General features: G+C 33.4%; 12 protein-coding genes across 12 annotated transcripts; 3 read left to right on the top strand and 9 right to left on the bottom strand.

Annotated features, from left to right (window-relative positions):
- Window positions 1-1578: 1578 nt before the first annotated feature.
- On the bottom strand, window positions 1579-2712 carry WICANDRAFT_61511 (DNA-binding domain-containing protein; the record flags this gene model as incomplete). The annotated part of the gene is made up of 1 exon (XM_019183190.1): window positions 1579-2712. One exon carries the CDS (start codon window positions 2710-2712, stop codon window positions 1579-1581), a length of 1134 nt encoding a protein of 377 aa, XP_019040158.1.
- A 502-nt stretch (window positions 2713-3214) lies between these two features.
- Window positions 3215-3797, bottom strand: COF1 (cofilin; the record flags this gene model as incomplete). Its single annotated transcript, XM_019184584.1, has 3 exons — window positions 3215-3620; window positions 3677-3687; window positions 3795-3797. 3 exons carry the CDS (start codon window positions 3795-3797, stop codon window positions 3215-3217), a joined length of 420 nt encoding a protein of 139 aa, XP_019040157.1.
- A 615-nt stretch (window positions 3798-4412) lies between these two features.
- Window positions 4413-7055, bottom strand: WICANDRAFT_104109 (uncharacterized protein). The gene has a single exon (XM_019180397.1). It carries the CDS (start codon window positions 7033-7035, stop codon window positions 4591-4593), a length of 2445 nt encoding a protein of 814 aa, XP_019040156.1. The 5' UTR covers window positions 7036-7055; the 3' UTR covers window positions 4413-4590.
- A 321-nt stretch (window positions 7056-7376) lies between these two features.
- Window positions 7377-8459, top strand: WICANDRAFT_77613 (tRNA-specific 2-thiouridylase; the record flags this gene model as incomplete). The annotated part of the gene is made up of 1 exon (XM_019184583.1): window positions 7377-8459. One exon carries the CDS (start codon window positions 7377-7379, stop codon window positions 8457-8459), a length of 1083 nt encoding a protein of 360 aa, XP_019040155.1.
- Window positions 8460-8658: 199 nt separating this feature from the next.
- WICANDRAFT_77612 (uncharacterized protein) lies at window positions 8659-11319 on the top strand (the record flags this gene model as incomplete). Its single annotated transcript, XM_019184582.1, has 1 exon — window positions 8659-11319. The coding sequence occupies one exon, from the start codon at window positions 8659-8661 to the stop codon at window positions 11317-11319; it is 2661 nt and encodes an 886-aa protein (XP_019040154.1).
- Window positions 11320-11427: 108 nt separating this feature from the next.
- WICANDRAFT_77611 (uncharacterized protein) lies at window positions 11428-13101 on the bottom strand (the record flags this gene model as incomplete). Its single annotated transcript, XM_019184581.1, has 1 exon — window positions 11428-13101. The coding sequence occupies one exon, from the start codon at window positions 13099-13101 to the stop codon at window positions 11428-11430; it is 1674 nt and encodes a 557-aa protein (XP_019040153.1).
- A 1410-nt stretch (window positions 13102-14511) lies between these two features.
- Window positions 14512-15285, bottom strand: WICANDRAFT_90234 (uncharacterized protein). The gene is made up of 2 exons (XM_019186220.1): window positions 14860-15285; window positions 14512-14838 (listed from the first exon to the last, which is right to left on the bottom strand). Exons 1-2 carry the CDS (start codon window positions 15212-15214, stop codon window positions 14717-14719), a joined length of 477 nt encoding a protein of 158 aa, XP_019040152.1. The 5' UTR covers window positions 15215-15285; the 3' UTR covers window positions 14512-14716.
- A 4042-nt stretch (window positions 15286-19327) lies between these two features.
- On the bottom strand, window positions 19328-19726 carry WICANDRAFT_19726 (SRP1/TIP1 family protein; the record flags this gene model as incomplete). Its single annotated transcript, XM_019180837.1, has 1 exon — window positions 19328-19726. A coding segment is annotated over one exon (399 nt), but the record flags the coding sequence as incomplete, so codon positions are not given.
- A 1057-nt stretch (window positions 19727-20783) lies between these two features.
- On the bottom strand, window positions 20784-21494 carry WICANDRAFT_77607 (SRP1/TIP1 family protein; the record flags this gene model as incomplete). The annotated part of the gene is made up of 1 exon (XM_019184580.1): window positions 20784-21494. The coding sequence occupies one exon, from the start codon at window positions 21492-21494 to the stop codon at window positions 20784-20786; it is 711 nt and encodes a 236-aa protein (XP_019040150.1).
- A 660-nt stretch (window positions 21495-22154) lies between these two features.
- Window positions 22155-24291, bottom strand: WICANDRAFT_90232 (uncharacterized protein). The gene has a single exon (XM_019186219.1). It carries the CDS (start codon window positions 24044-24046, stop codon window positions 22394-22396), a length of 1653 nt encoding a protein of 550 aa, XP_019040149.1. The 5' UTR covers window positions 24047-24291; the 3' UTR covers window positions 22155-22393.
- Window positions 24292-24937, top strand: WICANDRAFT_51760 (uncharacterized protein). Its single transcript, XM_019182677.1, has one exon. It carries the CDS (start codon window positions 24297-24299, stop codon window positions 24879-24881), a length of 585 nt encoding a protein of 194 aa, XP_019040148.1. The 5' UTR covers window positions 24292-24296; the 3' UTR covers window positions 24882-24937.
- On the bottom strand, window positions 24917-25441 carry WICANDRAFT_61498 (uncharacterized protein; the record flags this gene model as incomplete). Its single annotated transcript, XM_019183189.1, has 1 exon — window positions 24917-25441. One exon carries the CDS (start codon window positions 25439-25441, stop codon window positions 24917-24919), a length of 525 nt encoding a protein of 174 aa, XP_019040147.1.
- Window positions 25442-25500: the final 59 nt, after the last annotated feature.

Below are 25500 nucleotides of genomic sequence, written 5' to 3'. Positions count from 1 at the left end.
AACTGTAATGACCCATCAACCAAGTTTTGAAGATTTGTCTAAAACTATTGAACAACAAGGTCAATCCATAAATGATATCATCAATAGAATCCAACAAAACCAACCACCACACCAGAATCAACAAAATACAGGGAATTCATCAACTTCAAATTCAGATTCTCAACCACAAACATTTGATCTTGATGAATTTTTAAACCAAGATTTAATACAAGATGATAATAATTCTGGTTATGTTGAGACTCCAAAAATTGGTACGATTCGTGAAATTTTCGATGATGATCAATTGAGTAAAAAACATGCAGATGATGATGATGGTGGTGATGATGAAGATGGTGAGATTGAGGAGATTATTAATCCTAGTAAGAAGAGAAGGGCTAATTGAAAAAGGGTTAGTTGGTTGATTATAGAGTTTACTTTTGTTATGATTATGTTTTATATATTATTTTAATTGGGTATAGGGGTTTCTTAACTGTATATTATATTTAAGAGTTTGTAGTTAGTTACTTGAGGATATCCATGATCATATCTAAACGATGTTCCTGGGGCTGAATAGAGAAGATAGCTCATGCGCACTGGAGTTAACAACCAAAATGACACTAAAATCCTGGTTTTGAGCATAGGATTAAGGTTATAACATGGTACAGCTTGAATCTTTGGTTGAGGTCAACGGAGAATTCAAATTTTTTGATCAGATTATCGACAATACACCCAAAAGATCAAATACACCCCCAAGTAATGAGCCATACGTATAGCTATTGATTGAATTAATTAAAAAGTACTCGATTAGAGATGTATTTCGAGCTGGTTCAAAAGCTCAAACTCCATTTCCGTGGAGTTATTACTTGTGCACCTGGGTTGTGAACATGCCAACGGACTGAACATGGCTTGAGCTAAAACAGATTCTTTTTACGACAATCTTCAAATGACTGCCTCTCCGGGTCCTGTGCACTTCCGCAGTAGCTGTTGGAACTTGGTGTAGGTCCGTTAGTATGCTAATCTAGGCTCAAGCCGTTTTATTCGCTAGTTTTCAATCTGGTTATGCCTTGGGAATCATCATCACCCCATGGCCAATAACCAACCAAAACCAACATTTTAAAGAACCTAAACCACCATAAATTCACACTATTCTATAGACTTCAACAGCTCTTAATACCGAACCAAACGTGTGCCTTCCCAACGGCCAAGTGCTCGAACAGCCATTTCTCAAAATCTCCTGTCCTCTGCATCAATTTGACCATCTGGGGCAAGTTGGCGAGGCTGAAACATCACACGGGAATGGGAAAAGGAAAAACCCCAGAATCATTCGATCATGACAGATGTACAGAGGAGATCCAGGTTGCAGCAGTCTTGATACTCGTGGACTTAAGAACAAGAGAGCTACAAGGAATTAGTGTATTCATGTATCATAAGAATTCGTATAATCTATCTAGTTGCTCTATGTAAGAAATGTTAACTGTGTTGAAATATAAATATTTAAATAAACTGTCTGTCTAGCTCTAGTGTGTGTGTGTGTCATATAAGTCATAAGCTTGTCATAAAATAATCGTGTATATCATGTTTAATATGTTGTTGTTTTCTTTATCTTCTGAATAGTAATTCTCTAAGTTTTTTATCATTATAACCTTCCTTCTCTTTCTTGAATACATCTTTTAAATCACCTAGAATCTTGAAACTTTCTGGATATTTATCTTGGTTGAACCCCAGGAAATCTTCACCATATTTATTCAAGAAAATTTCAAAATCACCTTCATTGATAAGATCATATTCAATATTATTTGTAGAACTTGAAGTGGTTGAAGTGTTTGCAAAATTTAAAAGGTTCGTCATACTTGAATTCATAATAGAATTGGATTGTAAAGGACGTGAATTGACCCTAGATAAAGATGCTGATTGTAATAATGTTGGTGTGTTTGATATTTGAATTGGCATGAAATTATTTGAAGCATTATTGATCAAATTTTCATAGTTGTTTATATTTGTTTGTAAATAATCTTCATTCACATCTAAATTCAAAAAACTTTGTGTACTTATTGATGGTTTCATTGGGTTTATGCCACTCATGTTCTCCAATTCATTGGTGATGTTGGTGTTATTGCTGGTTTCAACCAAAGTATCTGTAGATGAAGTACTTGAAGATGTATCTGAAGTTATAGAAGCAGCATCACAATTCGGCGAAGATAAAGATGTTGTGGATAATTTGCGCATTCTTGATTGTTTATCTAGCCCATGTCTTTTCTTGAATTGAGATAACCATCCATGACTGAAACTTAACAATCTCTTTGGATCTTCAACACCATATCTATTGGCAAAAATTGCCCAATTCTCTCTGAGGAATGGTTCATTGATTGGTTTTTTATTTTGAATTCTCTCTTCAACTAATTTATCCATCTCTTCATTGATCTTATCATATTTGAATCTTAATTTTCTTTTAGATTTCTTGAGAAATTCATTAGAATTATTGTATAAATTTCTTAAACTCTCTTCATCCTTTAACCATTCACTAAAAGACGATGTGGATATGGAATATCTATTCTTGAACAATTCAACAGTATCAGCCTGTGGTTTATTTGATTGATGGTAATGATTCAAAATCATAATCTTCTCCTCTAATGTAGTTCTTGGTTTAGTTTTAGGTTTTGAAACTTTATAACTGTTGGTTGCAATACCAGAGGTATTGTTCAAACATTGTGGAGTGGACATAAGCATTGACATAATTGGAAAGTGGACCTGTTTTGTTCTAGTACCCAAATGTACTAATTTAAAGGTTTTGGCCAAAGTGCAACCTCCTTTTTATTTATACACAAAATTGTACCTTCTATAAAATTGGAATCTCTATAATAATCTAAAATAATACGGGAGATGGAAACGGCTGTGGGAAGATCCAGGTGAAACAACGACAGAAATGGGATGGTTATGCTTGTATACTTTTCTTGTTCTGTGGGTTCCAGTATGGTGTGCACATAGAAGTCACCAAGACTTCAAAAGAATTATCAGTTTATACATCAAGACGTTCTAATCACCGTCAAACAACTTTTTTTTTTGATATTCTCGAGATTCGAGAAATGCACAATCACAGAAAAGTTCCGGTAAACGCCGAGACTAGCCGAGAATGTCATGTGACTGGTCACGTGTGATAATGAGAATATAAGCTTTACTACTACAAAAGATGGTTATATAAATTATGATAGCACTTTGGTAAATTATATCAACTCATTTATACAGCACTGCTGACTTTCTTCAAGATGGTTTCATAGGAGACTTCACTGTAATCAGTACCTTGGATATCACTAGCAACACCGTTCAAAGCTTTTCTTAACGCATCTTTTGATGAAGCGTAAACCATTTTAGATCTAATTGGTGCAGTATCTGGAGACCAAGCAAAGAAAATGATCTTTGATCTTTTACCTTCACCGCTTATTTCATATTCAAAATCGTAAACAGCATATAAACTATCATTTTCTGGTAATTTTGATAAAAATTCATCATAATCTGTTGAAGTTGAAGTTTCTTTAACAACAATTTCAGTCTTTGATGGGTTTAATTCAAATAAAATGAATTTGTATTTTTTACCCAACTTCAATTCATTGAAGGCTTTTAAGGATTCGTCTGCAACAACAACACTATTTAGGGTTAGTACATCTTGTTCAATCCGCAATGATATAATCATAACACGTACCCTGATCTTGACTATTACAAAGCTAGTTAGTATAAATTCATCGAAATTTCATCAATTGGGTGTAATTCTGCTCAGCAAAGTCACACACAACCCCAACTCAATCCAATCCATCACATACCATTTTAAAACTATTTCAATTGTTTCTCGTTTTCAACTGTTTCTGGTTCTTAATCGTGTGGTTTTTCTTCTTCCAAAAATTCCCAAAAGTTGGCCCCTTTTGAAAATCAACGTCAGAATTCGCGAATTCGTTTTTTGGGAGCAGGGTAAATTAGAGCTTTTTCGCGAACTTGTTTTGTTGTTTATGTTTTAGTTTGATAACTTTTCTAATATTAAATGATTGTGAAGTATCAAGATGGAGGCATTGAGAAGGCGATTGGACGACTTGGAGTCTTCTATAGATGTAGATGCTGGGAATAAAAGTGTCGTGGCAACAATAGATACTTTGAATAACCATCTAAATGCCTTCATAAATGGAAATCCTAATCTGAAGAAACTATTCAACAATTTAAACAATTCAAAGATCAGATTCTATTATGATGAGAATTTACAAAATATAGATCCTCAGGAACTTGAAATAAGGAAACAGTTTGTCTTGGCTAACTTGGAAAGAATTGAAAAACTTGCAAACAACTTGATAATACTACAAAATTTGGAAAAACATGAGTTACAAGTTGAACATGTTTCAATATTGAACAAATCTGATTCTATTTTGAGAAACTTTAATCATCTACAAAGACTTGAGTTGAAATATAATGAACTACTTATAAGATCTATCAACTTGCTACAAAACTTTTTAAATCTAAATGATAATATCACAAAGTACTACAAACAACAAAGACAACATAAAGTCATGAATTAAGATTATATACAAGAATTTAATGAGCTAATGAATAAAAACACGAATTGATTATAACCTATTTTTGATTGTGTCTCTGTAGGAAATCCATGATGATATCATCTAATCTAGCTTCACTCCTTTCATAGTTCTCAAGAGCCCCAGAAATACGATTTGACATACTAGCATATTTGGCATCTGTATCAGTTTTGTTAAACTTGTCAGGTGTAATTCTTAAGATTAAAGGATGACTGAAGAATTTTTCTGGCAAGTTATCAACAAAATATTTTAAGAATGAGTATAATCTATCTCTTTCAATCCTAGTTAATGGATAATTCACTTGATCTGCTTCACGAGTACTCAAATTTCTTTTCAAATCTGTCAATAATTTAACTAATAAATCTTTTCTCAAATAATCTGTTTTAATCTCAGGAGAAACTCTGAATTTTAGATAATTTAATTTCTTGAAAATAAATTCAGGTAAAACATCACCTCTGAAATAATTTCTATAGAAAATAATCTGTGAGTTTGAATTTGATCTTGGTTCTTGTCTATCATTTCTTTTATCTTGTGGTTGAATTTCGCAAATTTTATCAATAAAATGATTCAATTTGAAATCTTTATCAAGTTCATTGAAAATTAATTCACCTTCTGGATTTATACTTTCCAACAATGCTTTATTCTCTAAAATGATTTTGTTATCCGTTAAAATAACCTTATCTGTCTTGTAGAAAGGACCAATTCTTACCACTGAAAAAATATGTTCGGCAACACTAAACAATTCATCATTCAATGCAGTATTACCAACTGATTCAATTGGGTATTCGATATAATTTGTCCATGAATTTGTGGTTTCCCCTGGTAAGATATTTGTCTTGTATTCCTTTGTATATCCAAGAGCTTTCAAGAAATAATCAGAAATTGATGGATAATAAGCCTTACCATGATCATTTAAAAACCTAATCAATAAATTTGAAGTTATTTCAAAGACAAACTTCCATCTATTCTTATCAGAATCACCTTCTGAATGAACCATCATTTGATAAATAGCAAAATTTTTGATAAAGTCATCAACATCCTTCTTATTTTCAATTTTGTAGAAACGGTCAATGATAACACGATCCCATGGTTTTAATAATAATGCCTTATCACCTTCATAGATATCAGAAACTCTAGGATGGAATCCATCAATTCCATCATTAAGTCTTGATTTATTTGTAATTAAATGATAATTCAAAACATTGGAGAGCAAATCAATAACTTGAAATTCAGCATCAATCTCAACATCTGATATATCTTTCTGAGATAAAATTAACCCTCTAAACATATCAGTGGAAAATTTATCATAATGCATAAGTTGTTCTTTTTTATTGTTCATTTTATTCAAAGTTTTTCCTTCGTGTAATAATTTTCCAAGTTGAATATATGTTAGATTTTCAATGTTGTACTGTGCAGTACCAGATCTCTGATGTTCCACTCTTCTCCAACCAGCTTGAGTAATGTTTGTAAACCACAAATTTGGATTGTCTAAAGGTTTTCCCAATGGCCCTTGAGCTATTATTTCATGTGTTTCATAATATGGTAAAAATCTTTCTTTACCTTGGTGAACCCCTGTTAGTGGTGTGCGTTTTTCAGCAAAATGTTTTGAAACAATATATGGAACAGTACTTAGCTCAACTTTCTCCAATCCAAACTCACGGGCAATTAAAGCACCCAAAGTGTGAGCATCAACTTTATCATTGGTTATGAAATTCCGGAATTTGTTGACTTCAGCAGGTTTAGCATTTGGAAAATAAACTTGGTGTGATAAAACATATGATGGTGTAATGGCAGTAATAATTTCATCATCTTCTAGTTCTAATTGTTCTTTATCAACCTTTATGAATGGAACTTCACCAATTATTGGTAAATTAACTTTAGTTTCAATCAATTCTTGGAAATTTGGATGATTTTCCGTTATACCAAGTGCTTTAGTATTTTGAAAAATGACTATACTTGAGATGTTAAACTTTGTTGGTCCTATTGCCGATTCAAATGGAACTTGTGTATCTTTTGGTTTTTCAACTTCAGTTCCACTGCTTTCACCAATAACTGTTTGGAGATAATAAATTTGGGTGTCTTCTGCAGGGAACCTCTTTATATAATCATCATTTTTGGAAGCTTCATCAGAGACATAATGTTCAGATATTTGATTATTCAACAGTCTTTCAAGGGCAACCCGTGACATAACTTTTGGAACTGTCAAGCCATCAACTGGCTTGAAATAGAACTTAGCATCTTTATATTTCATATCCAACAACACCAGATCTTTAAAGTTTTTCCAGTTCCAATTCTGCACAACACCTGGGACTTCAACAACAACATCTTTTCGACTTTTTGACTGGTCTTCTTGAGAATCAGATTTAGCGTTAGCCTGCTTCAAAATCTGGACATATCTAGGGAGCTTCCCGGGCAATGCTCTTCGCATGTACCCTGCAATACGGTTGTATGGGCTGAAAGAGCCCAGCGTAACCTTTGAATTCATCGTTGAACTGGGGAAAGGAGCACAAACTTTTGTTAATGGTTGTTGAAGTTTGATAGACTTTGATGTTTTTTTTCTTTGGTATTTTCGTGAAAAAAAAAATTGTCACATAAATTTTCAACATTTGTAATATTAAGAGGCTTCAAATCCACCTTTAAAAACCTTTGAAAAGTATCTAGATGAGCTTCTTTATAAAATCATGCTTGCTCTCGTCATGGAGAATACCCAGAGCCAAACTCCCATGGAAATCTGTTAAAAGAGAACTGAGCTCGATACCATCTTCAAGAATACCAAAAGGTTATGTACAGCCCAAGCCCAAACCAGACGATCTGGTGGTTATTGCCATGTCCTCAGGGGTTGACTCGTCAGTGGCTGCTGCTCTGTATTCAAAAGAATACAAGAACTGTACTGCTATCTTTATGGAAAACTGGAGTCAATCGGATACTTCGAGATGTCTTGAACAGGATTGGAAAGATGCTCAAGCAGTTGCACAACAGTTAGATTTACCTATTGAAAAGACAAATTTCCAAAAAGAATACTGGATAGATGTTTTTGAACCAATGCTTGGTGAATATAATAAAGGTATCACGCCAAACCCTGATATTAATTGTAATAGATATGTCAAATTTGGGAAGCTTTTTGAATATGTTTCTGAAAAGTATAAAGATCAAAATTGGTGGTTGGTAACGGGACATTATTCAAGAATTCTACAAAGACAAGATACTGGTGAGCATCATCTTATGAGACCATATTATAAACAAAAGGATCAAAGTTATTATTTGTCACAAATTGATCCATCTGTTATGAAAAGAATTTTGTTACCCATTGGTCATTTTACTAAACCAGAAGTTCGTGAAATGGCTGAACAATTACAATTAGAAGTTGCCTCCAAACCAGACTCTCAAGGACTTTGTTTCATTTCACAAGGTGAAGGCAAGTTTAATAGTTTTTTGAAAAACTTTTTGAATGAATCACCAGGTAATTATATCACTGAAGATGGTAAAATTTGGGGTAAACATGAAGGTTTATGGAGTGCCACGATTGGGCAAAGAAGTCGCCTTGAAATGCCTCAAGGAGATCCTAAATATAAAGGAACATGGTACGTTGGTGCTAAAAACTTTGAAACAAATGATATCACAATTGTTCGAGGTACTGATAATCCAAAACTATTCAAACAAATCGTTTATGTCAAGGATTTTTATCCTTTGGATCCTAATTATGACCTTGTATCCAACGTATCAAATCTTTCAGTACAGTATAGATCGCTTCAAAAAGCTGAAAAACTTGATTCAATCGTCAAGACTGATGAAGGTGGACTAATATTCCAATTAGGAGAGAAACGGAGAGCAATAGCACCAGGTCAATATTTGGCCGTTTATGATGGGGACAGATGTATTGGATCTGGTGTGATTGAAGCATCAGAATGAGTAATGTAAATAGAGTACTTGTCTATATAAAACCTAATGAAAAGTGTAAATAATTGCAAATTCGAGGTTATAGATGAGTGTCCCTACCGCAATATTCACAGATTGTTTTCGCGAAATGTGTTTTTTGTTGATAAAGTTTTGGACGACAACAACAAGGGAAAAATCATTAAATTAAACCAGATAAAGTCAGTTTGAGAAGATGGTGTGGCCCTATTTGACTCCCAAAGTGGTGACTCTACCGAATGGACAGGATGCTGATGACTCCAATACTGCTGAGAAGATACTCGAGATTAAAACTGCCCATTCAGAAGGACAGCCCTATATTGTGTTGACAGATCAATCAATTCATCTTTATGACGAGCCATCAAATGCAGCCATTGCTTCCCATAAGAGATCCAGTACTTCAATTGATAAATATGGTGCCAATGTTTCATTCAAAAGAAACCATGATGATAATTTACTAGTGATTCAAACTGATAAGGATTTTTTACTCATATATGCCATATTGAAACCAATGAATACCAATTCTGATAGCGAATTGTTGACAGTATATCATCAAAATAGTAACAATCTTTTACAAAATGGATTGGTTGCTGAAAAACAAGCACAATTCTTTCAAGCTGCTGAAGTGGAGAGACCCATTTGGAAATTTCAACTACGATTTAGATTATTTTTAAAAATTTCTCATGGGATTGTCGATTTTGAACCATTGAATCAATTCGAGTTGTTATTGATAACCAATCATGGGGTACAACTTTTGGATCTAAGCGGAGATGATAACAGAACTGTTGATTTGAAACTAGGTGAAGATGTCAAAGTCACAAAAATTATACATTCGCCTTGGAATCCAGATTTGTTTTATTTCACATTGAACAATGGGAAAACAATTTTTATGACAAAAGATAAAGATACATTCACTTCGATTGTGGATCCAGAAGTTTTTGAAAGTGTTGATCTGGCGTCAATAAATGATTCATTCAAGTTAGTTGTGGGTTTGATTAGTGATAAATTAGTTTATTGTAACTACGAAATCAAGCAAATAATTAAAGAGAAAGATTTTGCAGAGTACGGTAAAGTAAGGAAGTTACAATGGAGCAAAAGTGGAAATGCTTTGTGTGTTTTGTTTGAAAAGGGAAACTGGCTCCTACTATCAACTTTTGGTGGTGTAACTTTCAATTCAAAAGAGCATGACTATCATTCTGATTGGCTCGAGAATATACAAGATCTAGATATTACAGCAAATGCTACCCAACTTTTCCTAACTACTGGTGAAGAGATATTCTCAATCCAACTGATAAAGTCTACATATCTAGAGAATCAAATCAATCATAGTATTAGGAGACCTATCTTGATGAGTGGTCCATTATTACACATTTACACTGGATATGAAATGAACTCATCCTCTTTAAGCAAACCAACAACCTGGAACACTATTAAAATACCATTCGAGCATTACTATCAACTACCAAATATCACTAATGTTAGCATATCACAAGATGCAAAATTCTTAGCAGTTTCAAATAAGCGTGCATTATTAATATATTATTTTGTCGATAATGAATGGAGTTTTTATGTCAATGATTTCAATGCAGATCTAGAAATTGGGCACATCACTTGGTTTGAAGGGGTTAATTTGTTACTGTTGACTAATAAATCAAAATTTAATTCAGAATTGGTGATTTTTGATTTTAGAAGATTTAGCTCAAAGGATAATTTCAATTCTGATGCTATTATATTCAAATATGATTTTGATACTGATATCAAATTATTGAATTCATATGGGAAAGATATTGTTGTATATACAACAAATAACAAATTTTACCATTTCAAGATTGAAACAGTCGGTGCAAGTTTTAAGATTGATCTGATTAGAATTTTGGCTTTGGATAAGATTTTCAAAGAAAATGACAATTTCAGAAGCATTATTAAAGTGAAAAGTGATGATGATGAAAATAATGATTTGTTGTTATTAAACAACGGAGAAGTCATTTTCTTGAAATATAAGGATAATAACTATTTTGAAAAGTTTTTGCTTTTGGATAAGATTGAATACATTTACAAAATCAATGATGAAGAGTACTATCTTTACAATGGTGAATCAGTACTATTGATAAAAAACCTGGGTGAATTATTAAAGACCCGTGATCCTTCGAAATCAATCTTGAAGATCTCTGTTGAGAAATATCCAATCTTGTTAATCTTGGAAAAGGGTTTGTTGATAAAAATGGAAAATTCATTAGTACAAAAGAAAACAATAGAAATTAACAACTTTACTAGCAAAAATTCCATTTTCTTGCATGATTTGATTAGATTTGAATTACAAACCAATGATGAAGCTACTGTTTTTGAGAAATACAGCAGGTACAAGAACTTCCAGTATAGTTTAGAATTATTGCTATATCAAACCATTGTCAATGATCAAAATTTGACCAAACTTTCGAAATTGATCAAGATCAATCCAATTTTTGAATTAAATGTTGTTTCTAAATGCTTGAGAAAGATTGAAGTAAAATATTGGTCAAGATTATTTAATCAATTGAAATTGACACCACAAGATTTACTAGACTCGAGTATTGAAAAGAAACAATTCAATATCTTGGGTAATTTGATAATAATTTTTTTGAATTATGAAAAGGAAGATGAAGATGATATTCAAGATGGTAATGGAGAAAACACAAACTATTATAAAATCACAGATGAAACACAAATCATTAGTATATTTAAGCTTATCTTTGAGAATGCTAAAAATGATGATGAGCTATGGGAAACCGGATTTGAATTGATTAGATTTTTAAAACTTTTAGATCCCAGCTTGAAATTGTTACAAAAAGGTTTAGATGAAGTAAAGAAATCAACATGAATGTACGAGTCATTTAAGTAAAGAACCAAATTTCTATATTGTATGTAAGAAGAGTAAATGAACGAAAACCTAAACCGAACCTAAATGAATGAATAATTAAACACAGTCCTAATAATGAACCTTGACCCACTTTTTAACCGTCAACCCATCATCAAGAGTTTCAATTTCTCTATGATATTTAAAACTTCCTAAATATGGCAAGATTTTAAACTTAATTGCCCAAAAAGCTAAACCCAATGATAATAAAAATGGAGAAGCAATATAATATGGAGGTAGATAAGAAATATAAGTTGGATTTGAACTATCATTCTTGCTAAAGAATGGACTTATTAAGACAGATAACGATACCACAACAATCAATGCAGTACCTGTTATACTTGCTCTGATTGGAGCTTTTTGATCTGGATACTTTTTTCTTATAATGAATATCCCGATAGCTATCAATAATAAAAACACTTGGGTAGAATAACCTTCCAAACTAACAATATAGTTGAATGATTTCCCATTTGCTGGTAGTAAAATCAACCAAAAAGAGGTTAGCACTGAACAAACCAATAATGACCATAACGGTGTGTTTGTATGTCTGAAATTTGAGGCAAAAATTGAACTGAATGGTAAATAACCTTCCCTAAAGATTTCTTGATTCATTCTTGAAATTGAATAGACGACAACAAAAACATTAGAGGCTGAGCTCAAAGCAATGGAGATTGTTAAGAATTGTCTTCCTAATCTATAACCAAGAACTCTTTCAAAAAGGATAGAGCCGATTAAAGGACCAGCTTTAATGACTTCATCATGAGGGATAACTTTCAAATATGCAATATTAATCAATATGAAATTAAAGAATGCAATCAGTAAAGAAACTGGGCCCGCTATTTTCAAAGTACGAACAGGATCTTTGATTTCACTAGAAACTGTGTGAACAGCATTCCATCCACCAAAAGTGAAGAAACAACCTAATAGTGAAGATGAAACACTTGATGCTGTAACTATTGAAGAATCGTCAAACTTGAAGAATTTATCCATATCCAAATGGTTTGGTAAGCCTGTTAGTTTTTCTGGGAAGAACAAGACATAAATCCCAGTTAATGACATTATTGCAACTAAGAACAACTTCATCGCACCAAGGACATTTTGAACAAAAACACCATGTTTAGTGGAAAATCCATGAATCAGAGTTGTGACAATGATAAGAATTAACCCAATATAGTTTGACCAATTTGAAGAATCAATGAATTCAGAAGAATAACCTAATGAAAAAAGGGTATATTTCCCAAACACGATAGAATTAGTCAAACTTATTCCAAATGCTAAAGTGAATAATGAAAACACAACACTAATCAACAGTTTTGGTCTTGGATAAATGAATTCCAAAAACACTTTAGTTCCGCCAGATCTTGGTACTATTGAACCCAATTCTAAATAAGCATATAATCCAGCAAAAGCCATCAATGCAGCAATCAACCACATTGTGAAAAACAAAAAAGGGTTACCACCAACACCAGCAAACACATTAGAAGGTGTAGCCCAGATTCCTGATCCAATAATCCTACTTATGAATAAAATTATAGTGGAATATAAACCTAAATGACGGCCATGGGGCAAATCTTCTAAATCGATTTGTAGTACGGAATCATTTAAAAGCTCTTTGTGGAGAGATCCATAAGACCTTTGAGAGTGGATAGGAGACAGGAGTTGATCCTCTGAAGCATCACTATTACTCCTTGAGTTCACCTCCACGGTTGTGATGCTATCCTTTAAAAGGTCTTTTGATGATGACATGGTTGTTAGCCTTTGGATAATTGGAAAGGAATAGATCAGAAAAGTTTCCCTCTTGTGGTTTATATAATGGAATGGGTTTGTAGATCCAGTTGATTTGTATTTGCAATAACTGTGTGATTAATAACGTGAAATAGGGATGAAAGTACTCTGGATTTTGTTTTTGGCCTTTGTTAACTAATTGATAAGGGATTGGCTATCAGCTTAATCAGCTTTTGATAAACAGTACCAGGCTTTTGTTTCTGGGTATTTAATTAATGGAACCCACTGAAAAAGGGTAGTAGTATCTTAATTGCACAAGAGCAAAATCTATATCGTAATATTTGTTCAGATCATTCCGGCATCACTTTTTTTTCTGTTTACACATGCTCTTTAGAATCGAATTCTGGTGATTGATGAAGTGCTGTGGCATGGAAATTGTGCCATCCAAGAAAAGTATTTGAGATACCTGAAACGGTAATCTCTATATTGGGAATATAAACCGAGAACCCTCTCAAAGAGGTATTAACTCCGAAAAGCACGTAGCCGCCTCAAAATGGCAGATTTCAAGTTCCTTCAAAAACATCAGCAATTCAAATCAAAACAAAACAGATTCAATAAACAAAACATCACCTGCCGCCATGTTGAAAATGTACAGCATCAGAAAGTACTCGTTTTTGAAGGATCACGGCTACATAGAGCCATTCACACAGTCCAACAATGGCAACAACTGGGAGCATTTCCCTTCTAGAAATGATATTGTGCTAACAATCAACAAAAACACACCTCTACTACCATCAAAGAACCCTTCTGATTACCTCTTAAAAGTCATTTGGAAATCAAGTGTTCTAGTCTGACTATACCTGCTTTAAAAGTTGCTTGTGAAATTTGACTAACTCATTCCAGGAAGAATTAGATGTCAAAACAATCAATCAAAATTGTGAACAACCTTTGACAATTTATGCGAAGTTCCCATCAGTTGGTTTCAAATATATTACATTCATAGACTATCAAAGAACAACTACCAAAACCAAAAGGTTCCAAGTTAGTTTTAATTCAGCTAATGAATTTCAACAGTTTATGGCATTCCTACATGATAATAATTTTAATGTTAAAGATGATTCAAATCCCTCAACTTATAATCAGCCATCATCACAATTTATAAGACCACACTTAGCTCAAACACTTATTGATCCATTCAGTCAGCTCTCGGATTCTCAGTCATTGATGAATGTGATGCCAATGAGCCAACCCCAACCACTTCAGCCAGTTATTCAGATGAGTCAACCTCAACCAGCTCGTCAGCAACCAAGTTTCCAACAAATATCAAGCACACAGATTGTGGAGAGTGATAATGAGCCTCAACCTCAGTTCAATGACTACTTATCACAAATCTTAAAGCCAAAATCAAAAGAGTTGAAAGATTTGAGTGATGAAGATTTGAAGAAAATGCTTAATGAAAAACTTCGAGATATAAACTTTATTAACTTTGTGGGTATTACCTCATTAACTTAGTACTGTTTTTGAAAACTAACAATCTATAGGTTGAAAGAGTGGAAACTTGTCTACATTCGTTAAACAAACGCAATAATTTAACATAATTATTATCTGCTGATCAAAGAGATGAGAAAGCACCCCATTATAGCAAAAACAAGGAAACAAACATAACAGGTAATGAGATGATTGGAATGTATAAAGAATCAACACCATTTGAAGCCGAGGATCTTGTAGAACTTGAGCTTTGGGAGCTTGTAGCTGAAGCTGATGAAGATCCAGATCTTGAAGAACCAGATCTTGAAGAACTTGCTGCAGAAGTTATTGATCCTGAAGAACCTGATGAGGAAGAGCCAGTACTGGAAGCGAAAGAACCACTTGATGATGGTGATCCACTACTTTGAGAACCTGATTGAGTAACTGAAGCATCAGCACCGTTAGCAGTTAAGAAATCTTGAGGAACATAAAATGATGAAACACCTTGTTCACTCATGAAACTTGAAGCCCAATCAAATTTGGTAAACATTGTAACAAAATCATTGAATGGGAAACTTCTAGTTTCTAAAGCAGCTATTAAACTTTGGTCATCAGTAATACTTTGTAATCTAACAACATAATTTTGTAAATCTGCAGGATATGTCATTGAATTTTCCCTCATGAAATTTAAATAAGTTGAACGACTTATAAAATCACCCAAGAAAGCTAAAACGAATGAAGCATCAGAGTGTAAAGCTCTTGAAGAAGCTGATGAAAGTTGATCTGGACTATAACTAGCTGATGAAGTTATGGTACTCTGTGCAAGTGATAATGCAGAAACTGATAAAACTGTTAAAAATGAAAGAATTTGAACCATTTGAGAAATAATAAATGAACGAGATATGGAGTACTGATCTATACAACTCAGCTTTTGAAAACTTTTTTTTGAGGATACTGTCTGTAATTTATATATCAAAATCAGTTGAGATGCTTTTGAATTTCCTTATTTGGACTTCAATGGGTAAATTTTGGGATATGAAAAGAAAATAGCCGAGAAACCATCATCATGCACTTCAACAGTACTTTAAAGTTGTTTCAATGTGGTTTGATTATTCGTTGGGAAAGGTGGGCTGGAAGTTGGTTTGTCGATTCATGAATCGAGGTCGTAATTATATAACTTGTTAATCTTGAAACTAATTTTTTGGTCTCGAAGATGTTGAAAAAAAATTGCGGCTTTCAAAATTAAAGAAAGGACGTTAACAATTTACCACCCAATCAATTATTGAGTCGAAAGCTGTAATGAGCTATGAGTTATTTGGGCACTAGCTAGTTAATTCTTTTAGGTTTTGATTAGATTACACACTCTTTACTGGCCGTAATTAAACTTCAGGGTGGACCATAAATCAGTTATAGGGAATTATTCTTATGTTAATTGCAGGTACTGTTCAATTTTACGATTGAGAAATCAATACCAATTGAAATTCAGAAGAAAGCCCTAGCTTAATGTCGACATATTGTCTTAATTTTGTGATCTGATCAGTTGCACTTACATATAATTCATTACGTAGTCAGATGCATCATAAAAGTAGGACCTATTTTTACAAAGCAGGATATTGATCAGTCTACAACATCAGGTATTGGAAAATATATAATGTTGTATTGAAACCAATTCGGATAATCTTAGAAAGACTCACAACAAAAAGCGTCAATACTGAACATCTTCGTGATATCACGAAATAGCTTCGTTTCCCTGATCTTTTGTGTTATCGAATTAACTTCAGTATAATTAATCATTAATCACAGATAATCAAAAGACTAGGAAATCAGATTTCATGTAAATCAGAAAACTAAGCAAGGAAATTTTAATCACCAACCAAAGTAACTAAGTCCTGACATTATAAGGTACAAAACGAAGCACCCACCAGACAGCAATATGGATATGGTTAATTCTGTTAATTGATTTATTTCACACTCTGTAGTTGAGGGTCCGTCGACATTTCAGGCGCACTTCAATAGAATTCCAATCGCCTGAGACCAGCTAATGATACATTGTTTACTTGTCTTTTGGTTATATAGTGAATTGAACAATCAAGAGGTTATTACCACTCTAGGTCTATAAGTTTCATACGCTACCATTTGGATACAAATCGTCTTCCTGTGTTCAACAACAGGTTTTTGGAATGCAACAAACAAGAGCTACAAATTTTTTTTTTCTTGTATGTGCTTAGTCAGCTTAAACCTTTACAAAAAATCATAATTGATTTCTCCGATCTATTGACAATTGTTTTAAAAAAGTAGGTTTGTGATTTGTTGCTAGTAGAATCCAATTATCGTTACATTGTATCGTTTTTGTGGTTGACCGTTGGATGTATGTCATTGAAGAGATTAGATTGCTTTTGTGGTTGCCTATAGAAATTTACATTGTTTTGTGTTTGTGGTCATGTACACAAAGATGAATTACTTAGGAGAATAATTCAATTACTATGGTGTTTGTGGTTTGTGGTTTGTGGTTGCTTTGGGTTTTGTGTCATTGGCTTGGAAAAGGTTAAAAGAAGGTGGAATTCCAATCAACTTGTATTCTTTTACAATTCATAATTCACTGTTGGTGTTTTCATTCATTTCCATTCATCATTCATTTCCAGGTAGAATGCTCATGTTCATTAGACCCTTGATATTCTGTCAATATTCACAATTCACTTTGATGGTTAGAAAGGTTATTATTTGTCAGATGAATCTAGTGTCCTTTGAGATACGTTATCCTTGTTTGATGAGTTACTATCATGAAGGTCAGTGGTGGGCTTGATTGATAGGAAGTACTTTGATTCACTACCCCATTGAAAGATTCGAGAGCTTGTTCTTTTGAATTGAGTATTTGGGTTTCATTGTTACCTTGAACTTATATCTACAATTATGGGAGGATTCTTGATGAGATAGCTATAACTTTTCATTTCAAATAACCTAGGATGACTATTATGTTTACATGATTCTGATGATTCGTAAGAACTTTTCCCCCAAGCCTCTTTGTTTTTCTATAAAATCGATTATGATTGTTTTCATATGTTGTTCTTGATCTTGTGTTTGAAGATATCATCCCCCAATGGTGCTCTTTTGTTTCGTTGACTTCTACCCCGGGCCATCATCATCCATTGTTCATTTCCAATTCTTGCTTTTTGGTATTATCATTTACTTTTTTCTTTTCATGATCAAAAACTGTGATGTTAAACTATCTTTTATTTAACAGATATTTATGTTTGTCTTGTCATTCTCTTTGGGTTTTCATTGCTGACTTTCCACTGTTGTCTTACACTTGTTTACTTTTCACTGATTTTGCTTTTCCATGTTGTTACAAACTTTTTTTTGAACGTTGGCATTACACCTGTTTACTTTTTTATCCATTTGGTTGTCCTTTGGACTTGTTTCAAACTTGTTGCAAACAATTGTCATGAATTCTTGATTTATTCAAGTTTTGGTTTTGGGATCTGGGGGTTTTGATTTCTATTGTGGGCACTGGGGGGCTTGTATTGTGGGATCTGGGGGATTTTAGTTTTATTGAGCATGGGAACTGGGGGCTTTAATTCATTTTGATTGTTTGGGATCTGGGGGATTTACTTTTTTATTTACTTTTTACTTTTTTTTCATTATTGGGTTTCTACAAGGTTCAGTTCTTCATGGTGGATGTATTCCTCTTGAATTATTTTGAAATAGGGGAACGTAATGGAGATTTTGACTATATGTTTTCAATTAAAGGATTTAAAGAGTGAATAGATGTTGAAGGTCAATTGGGAGGACTACATTTAGATGTACTTATGATTCCTGGAAACTTGTGAGAATTGATGAAGTTATGATTTCGGGATTTTTCAGCTTTTGATGATGATGTTGATGGGAATTCATTACTTGCTTCATTTTCCTGTGTAGTGCGGGAAAAGTATTGAGTCAGTCAAGATGCCAATTTATTGGTAGAATAATGTTTTCTTTGACACTAGTCAAAAGTCATAGGAAGTTTACAAGAAGCCAAAAAAAAAAAAAAAATCAATAATAACAAGAATATGAACATGAACTTGAAGCCTGATCATTCAATTATTAAGACCAGTTGATCTTTAGTTGTTATTCCATCCAAACAAATGATATTGATGATTTCAATTGATGACGAAACTGAAAGTCAAGGTCCCTGGCTGAAGTGGAAGATGATTTGATTGTTATTAGATTATCATTTGGGGATAACAACGGGAGGTGTTTTTTATGGCTGGATCTTTCCATGATAGTTGGTACTAGATTGGTTCTATTTGATTCCAATTGAAACTTACTGATTGATTGATCGCAGTCATTTTCACCTATTTTTTTCATCTAATTGTCGTAAAGGTTTATGGCATGTAGTTGATCTTTCTCTCTTTATAATTCTTTTATTGATACGCTTCTTTCTACTTTATTTATATTGTAGTTCCCTGCGTTATGATTGTAGCGTCGGTTATTGGCGGAGAAGCTCAACCATGATAAACTACATTTATATACAATATTTCAAACACAATAAAACAACATATATAATAACTTAGCGGAGTTATATAAGTTTAGAATTAAAAGAATAGGGTTAAAAGAAGTTTTAAAAAATTATCAACACTCAATTGAATTAAAGTAAAGCTGGAGCAGCTAAAACAAATGGAACAATCAAAGCAATCAAAGATTGACCATTGTTAGCAGCAGCACCTTCATAAGTACTAACAGCGACTTCACTTGAAGCTGGTTTACTTGAAGATTGAGCAGCAGCAGTTGTTGATTTTGCTTCAGAGGTGACTGGAGCAGCAGATGAAGAAGCAGCAGCTTTACTTGAAGTTGTTGGAGCAGCAGCAGAGGAAGAAGCAGCTTTACTTGTTTCTGGAGCACTTGAAGTAGTAGCAGCACCTTCACCAGTGGCACTTGCAAAAGCACCAGCTAATCTTGATGAATACCATGGTAAACCTGTAACGAAACCTTCAACGGCGTTGAAATCAACAGTTGATAATAAAGTGGTGTAAGAATCATCTGTATAAGTTTGAGCTTCTTGGTATAAGTTTAATAAACCATCTGGTAGGGCATTACCTTGTTGGATATAGTTTAAATAGTCTGATAAATGACCATTGATATCACCATAAAGAGCAGTGACTGCAGCGACTTCGTCTTGATCAATTGCAGTGGCTAATGTAGCTAATGAAGCTAAAGTGATGATTGATAATTTCATAATTGAACGAGTGGATAGGGTTTTCTTTTGAAAAGTGTATAGAGGAAGTGAAAGAGAATATAAAAACTATGGGAAAATGGTGAGATTCAAAGGGTTTTTATAATTGAAAGGATCAAACTTTGAGGAGGAGATTCACATATACCTCATGTTGTGTGTATAAGTTGATGTTTACCATATGTATGAAGCACTAAAAACAAGGGTACAGCATTTCCTAAAACAGCCAGGGCATTCACCAAAATTAGACGGTTTGTGATCTTGCAATTGAAAAGAAGGGGAATGAATGGTATTTTCTGACTTGTTCATGTATGAGATGTCCTTGAAATTGTAAAAAAGTGAAAGCATGATACAAGCTTTTCCCAATTCATGGGGAAAAGATAAGTCACTGGACATGGAAATCGCTGGCTGGAAGGGCATGGGGACAGTATTAAACCATGCTGTAACTGGCTCAAGGTGTTGATGTTTAGGTCTTTTGGGATATTTATCTAAATTATGGGCATTCATGGGAACGAGGTGGGTACCAACTCTGTAGACCAATTGTGTAGATGGCCGGTGTCAGCTGATTTCCAATTGCAACTAACCATCACTTAACCAGCATCTCCTCTTAACAGCACCATAGTTCAGCTAATTGTATTCCAAGTCACCATCAACACAGCTTATAGTAATACAACAACCGTTGAAAAGCATATTGATGATGACATTTTGACAGCTGTAGAAAACACGGAATTAAACGGTCGGCAGCCAAAGAGGAGAGCCATGCTGATTATGTAATCACTATACATTATTGGTCAAATTGTGACCTTTTTTGCAATATGAATTTGAATTCGTTTATTCGTTTGATTCTGCTCCATTTTGTAACTTTTGGTGCCGTTGAAGAATTGGCCAATCAGACAAGAGAAGGGCTAGTGCTTGCTATTCGAATTACTCCTCTCGTGTGGCTTTCAGATGTCCAATCGGTTAAATGTCAAAGAAATGCTACAAGTCCCTTTGAAGAAATACACACTTTTCATAAATTAAACAACATTAATCATAATAAAGCTGGAGCTGCTAACACCATCATCAATGGGAGCAAGTAGTAAACAACTTGTGAAGATTGTTCTCCAAGACCCATACCAGCACCTGAACCTGATGAACCTCCACCATTAGAGCTTGAACCTGATTGAGAACCTGATTGTGATCCAGATTGCGAGCCACTTTGTGAACCACTTTGTGAAGAACCTGATTCTGAGCCTGAGCCTGATTCTGAGCCTGATTGAGAGCCTGATTCTGAACCTGAACCACCGGCACCTCCAGCACCACCACCACTTGAACTAGCAGCTGAAGAAGCTGATGAAGCTGATGAAGTGATTGAAGAGACTAAACTTGAACCACCAACTAATGAAGAATCTAATGAAGAGTGTGAAACACTACTAGAGCCACTTCCACTTCCCTCTGTAGCTTGAGCAAAAATAGTCTCCAATCTTGAAGAATACCAAGGTAATCCTGTAGCAAAACTTTCAACTTGACCAACATCAACATTTGATAATAAAGTTGTATAAGAATCATCAGTATAAGTTTGCACCTCTTGATACAAATTCAATAAACCAGCAGGTAATGAATGACCATCTTGAACATAGGATAAATATTCAGAAATATGACCAGAGATATCTCCATAAAGACCTGTTAAAGCTGCAACATCTTGAGATTGAGCATTAATGATTGAAGCTAATGAAGCAAGGACTAATAATTGTAATTTCATTTTGAGTATGGAATAGTTAGAGAAGGAACAATTTGGAATGGGAATGGGATTATTCCTTGTATTTATAGTTACCGTATTCCTCCACTTGTATACTCTTGTTATAAAATTATTCTCATGATCATCAATGTGAAAATTACCTGTCAAAAGAGACCCTCCGAGGAAAGTGAAGGGTTTGATGTAAGGCCTTTCATGTGGGGAGTCATAATTAATTCATGATGTCAAAGGCATGTCAAATGGATTATTCTGTTCATAATTGTGTTAATAATCAAGCTGTATTTCCATATTGGGAGTCCAATGAGAGTTAATGGAAGGGGAAAAGCGTGGATAATAATATTAATTAACCGTTAAAGGAATAACGTTCTATTAACAATTGTGCATTCCTTGGATAATTCATGATTGATCAAGTAATATTTAGACCTTAGCTAGCCATATGATCTCTCTATTCTCATTATTTCCATCCATTTATATACTTATCACTTACCTTCACCTCATTTCAATCTAGTTACCCTTTATTCTTCAAACAATTGTTCAATTGTTCAATTTTCTTCCCCAGGTTTTCGATTGCCAATCAAAGCAATCAACAATAAAGTGTGACTAACAAAATTATTCACCCGTGAGTTCATAGAAAACAACGTGTCTAAAGGTTAATATTCACACTTTCTATAACCATCTATTGATCCATTTAATCCATTTATAGCTCTATAATGCTAATTTCCACAGCTTAAACAATATACATAAGTTTATCAGTCACGTGACATTTTCCCTACTGTACACTTTCGCGAACTACTGATAGAACAATTACATTCGAAGACTTTGCAATGTTGCATCAAATCATAACTCCATATATCAGTATATACATATCAAAAACCGTTATTTATTCTATTCCGTAGCCAGACTCATCACTGTGTGCCATTGAAGATTGTCTGAACTTGTTGAGTCAATTCTTCGTCGGTGAACTGAGCTATATCTCTTTTCAACACTTCCAACTTTTCTCTTTGTAGTTTATAAACACCATTATCAACCGAAATCAAAACTTGCTCAAACAATAGTTGATGATTTCTCCCTTGGATAGATATTCCTTCATCGTTGCTAAAGTTTGGGACGACCGGTCCATCATAAACAATGTCATATGATTTGAAATTGAACATCTTTAATCTCAACGGGAAGGACTTTATGTAGTTTCTTTCCAACATTAAAGAGACCCTCAATCTCTGTACTCTTGATTCACATTTGGTCTCTTCAGTTACCAGGTTACTGAAATATTCATTAGCTCTTGTCTGAGTAGAGCTCGTAGGATCCTCAGCTGAATCAAGATCACGACCACTTTCAAAATCCGTGACCTTGATATTCTTAATAATATTTCTTACTGCTGTAAATAATTGAAGGTCATTGAATGTTAACAAATTGTGTAAAATAAAGCAAAATTTTGTTAATTGTGGAATTTTCTTAGTTGGAAATTCAATAATGTTATTTAAAATTCGAAAACGATTTTTAACGGCTCCAAATAATTGGTCAATGCTAACTCTCACTTGGGAATGATTCAAGTTGAACAATTCATATCTATCTCGAGGCTGTAATGACATGACACTTTGAGAATCAGGTTCCGAATAATCATAGTCACTAACCTTTTTGAATCCAAAATCCAGTAAATCACACCTAATGTTATTACCTTCATAGGGAACAACTAGAAACTGGTCACAATAATATTCATTATCCCCAAACTTCATCAAGATTTTGGAATCGTCAAAATTCTTGCTTTCATGATTATAAGCTAAAACTCTATCAAGATTAGAAGACCAAATATCCATCTTATAGGTTTCATAACCTGGTTTAGCTGCTGGGTATTGCTCACCAAGGTAATCAACTAAGCCTCTGGTATTTATGATTGCCATAGTACTTATCCCTAATCCTCCCATTTCATACGAGTAGTAATCTCCATTTTTCAAGTCTTCTGTTAGACCATAACCAGATATACTGAAGCTCGTTGCACCAATGGAGCCATCATAGCCAAACACATCAACAAATATTTTGTAAGCTTCTTTAAATTCTTGACTTTTGTTCTGATAAAGAGGGTTTTCAGCTCTATTCACATTTATATTGACAATATCTTTGTTGATGATGAAATGTTGAATTGCGCAAAAAGCATCCAACACTTGAGTGAACATTCTAGACAGCTCTCCTTTATTACTCAGACCAAATGCAATTAAACAATCATCGTATGAGAAAGAGTTGGCTGTAATATAGATTGCCATGAGAAGCTTGTCTTTTATACCATATCGAGAACCATCTCTGAGCAGACCACTTTTGGAAAATAAATAGTAGATGGAGAAGAATTGATGTTTGGTCATGTGCACTTCTTCTCTAAATTGATGTTCATCCAAAAGTAACAGCTTACTGGTCAGTTCATTTCTGGGTTTTAGGCTTGTAGTGTCAATCACTTCAACAGCCTGAGCGTAAGTCCAAAACAATCTCTCCTCGTCTTCAAAAAGTCTGAAATCATTGAGAATACCGACACTTTGAACTAAATCATCAACCTCATCGGAAGCTAACATTGGGCACCGGTCTTACTGGTTGGTTCAAACGTTTAGCACATTTTGACCTTGATCTTTTCATTCAATTTTCTATTGTCTCCACATTTTCACATTCTTTATTTGGCTATAGCGGTTAAGATTAGGTAATCATATTTGGTCATGTGACTCTGAGACCACTTTTCTCGTTTGGGGTGAAATTTTAGTGTCTTGAGCTTGAATCAAAGATTATATACAGATCCAAGTGAATAGTACAATCACTTCACACACCTCCATGAGCACAATAATTGCACTTTATAACCGATTGGAATCAATAATATTGAAACAGTTATCCAAAAGTGAATTCTTTAAACATCATCTTGATGATCCAATATCAATCAAAATAACATCAATTGGTATAATTATCTTGGTTTTAATAATAATTTATAAGTTGATTTTCAATATTGGATTACATTTACAAGTTTGGGAATTACCTGGTAAAGAATATTTCATTGATACTCCAGTTCATTGTGCTCATGTTTATATAAATGGTCATGTTATTAGAAATTTTAATCTAAATGATCAAATAATCTTATCAACACCATTGAAATATCACATTGAATTTGCTCCTGAGGATTTTGAAGATAATGAGAATCCAGAACTTGGTTCCACTTTAGGTTTCACTAGAAAGAAGTTGTATTTCTTATTCAAAGATTCTTCATTCTTTGAATCTTTAACATCAAATGAACAAAAAAATTACAAAATTAGTGATGTATTGATTTATCATAAAAAAGCTGAATTAAAAGATGATTCAAAACCATTATGTCTACATGGTGTGGAAACAGGTTTCAAATTAGATGTATATTACAATATAATATAATATAGTTTTTCAATTAAAAGACCAGCTTTAATAATTCAATCTAAATTCAATCTTGGATACTCCAAATTCTTATCAAAAGCTTTATTTTCACTCCATATCCATAATTTAATCATTTTTTTCAAATTAGAATCAATAATATGACTATTTAATCCATCATCATCTTCATCATTATCATCAATTGAAATTTCATCAACGTCATTGTTAACTTCATTATTGCCATTATTGTTATCATTATCTTCGTGTTTAACTTCATAAAACTTCTTTTTATAGTTTAAATCAATTAAATTATTAGAATCTTTCACTAATATTGATTTATTAACTAAATCAGCTATATCTCTTCTTAGTTTGAATTCAAACAGTTCATTCAATTTGGCCGGTAATAAATCTTTATTATTTGAATATAATAATAAAGTCATTGTTAATTCTAATTCCTCCATAAATTTAACATTTTTAATTGCTTTATTTGTCAATTTATCTTGAGCAAATTTGATAATGTTCATAACAAAAAGTTCTTGATTATTATCATCATTTTTGGAATCTTCATTATTATTTCTAATCATTTCAATTAGATTCAACAATTAATAATTTGAAATGAAGAAAATTATTTTGTTCCAATAAA

This window comes from Wickerhamomyces anomalus, assembly GCF_001661255.1.
Source record: "Wickerhamomyces anomalus NRRL Y-366-8 unplaced genomic scaffold WICANscaffold_2, whole genome shotgun sequence".
NCBI classification, from domain to species: domain Eukaryota; kingdom Fungi; phylum Ascomycota; class Saccharomycetes; order Phaffomycetales; family Wickerhamomycetaceae; genus Hansenula; species Hansenula anomala.
This window is presented reverse-complemented; position numbering and strand designations above follow the sequence as displayed.

Bases quoted from the DNA above. Each gene is read 5' to 3' on its own strand.
- WICANDRAFT_104109 (XM_019180397.1), bottom strand. From the start codon at position 7,035: ATGAATTCAAAGGTTACGCTGGGCTCTTTCAGCCCATACAACCGTATT.
- WICANDRAFT_90234 (XM_019186220.1), bottom strand. From the start codon at position 15,214: ATGACATATCCTGCAGATTTACAAAATTATGTTGTTAGATTACAAAGT.
- WICANDRAFT_90232 (XM_019186219.1), bottom strand. From the start codon at position 24,046: ATGTTAGCTTCCGATGAGGTTGATGATTTAGTTCAAAGTGTCGGTATT.
- WICANDRAFT_51760 (XM_019182677.1), top strand. From the start codon at position 24,297: ATGAGCACAATAATTGCACTTTATAACCGATTGGAATCAATAATATTG.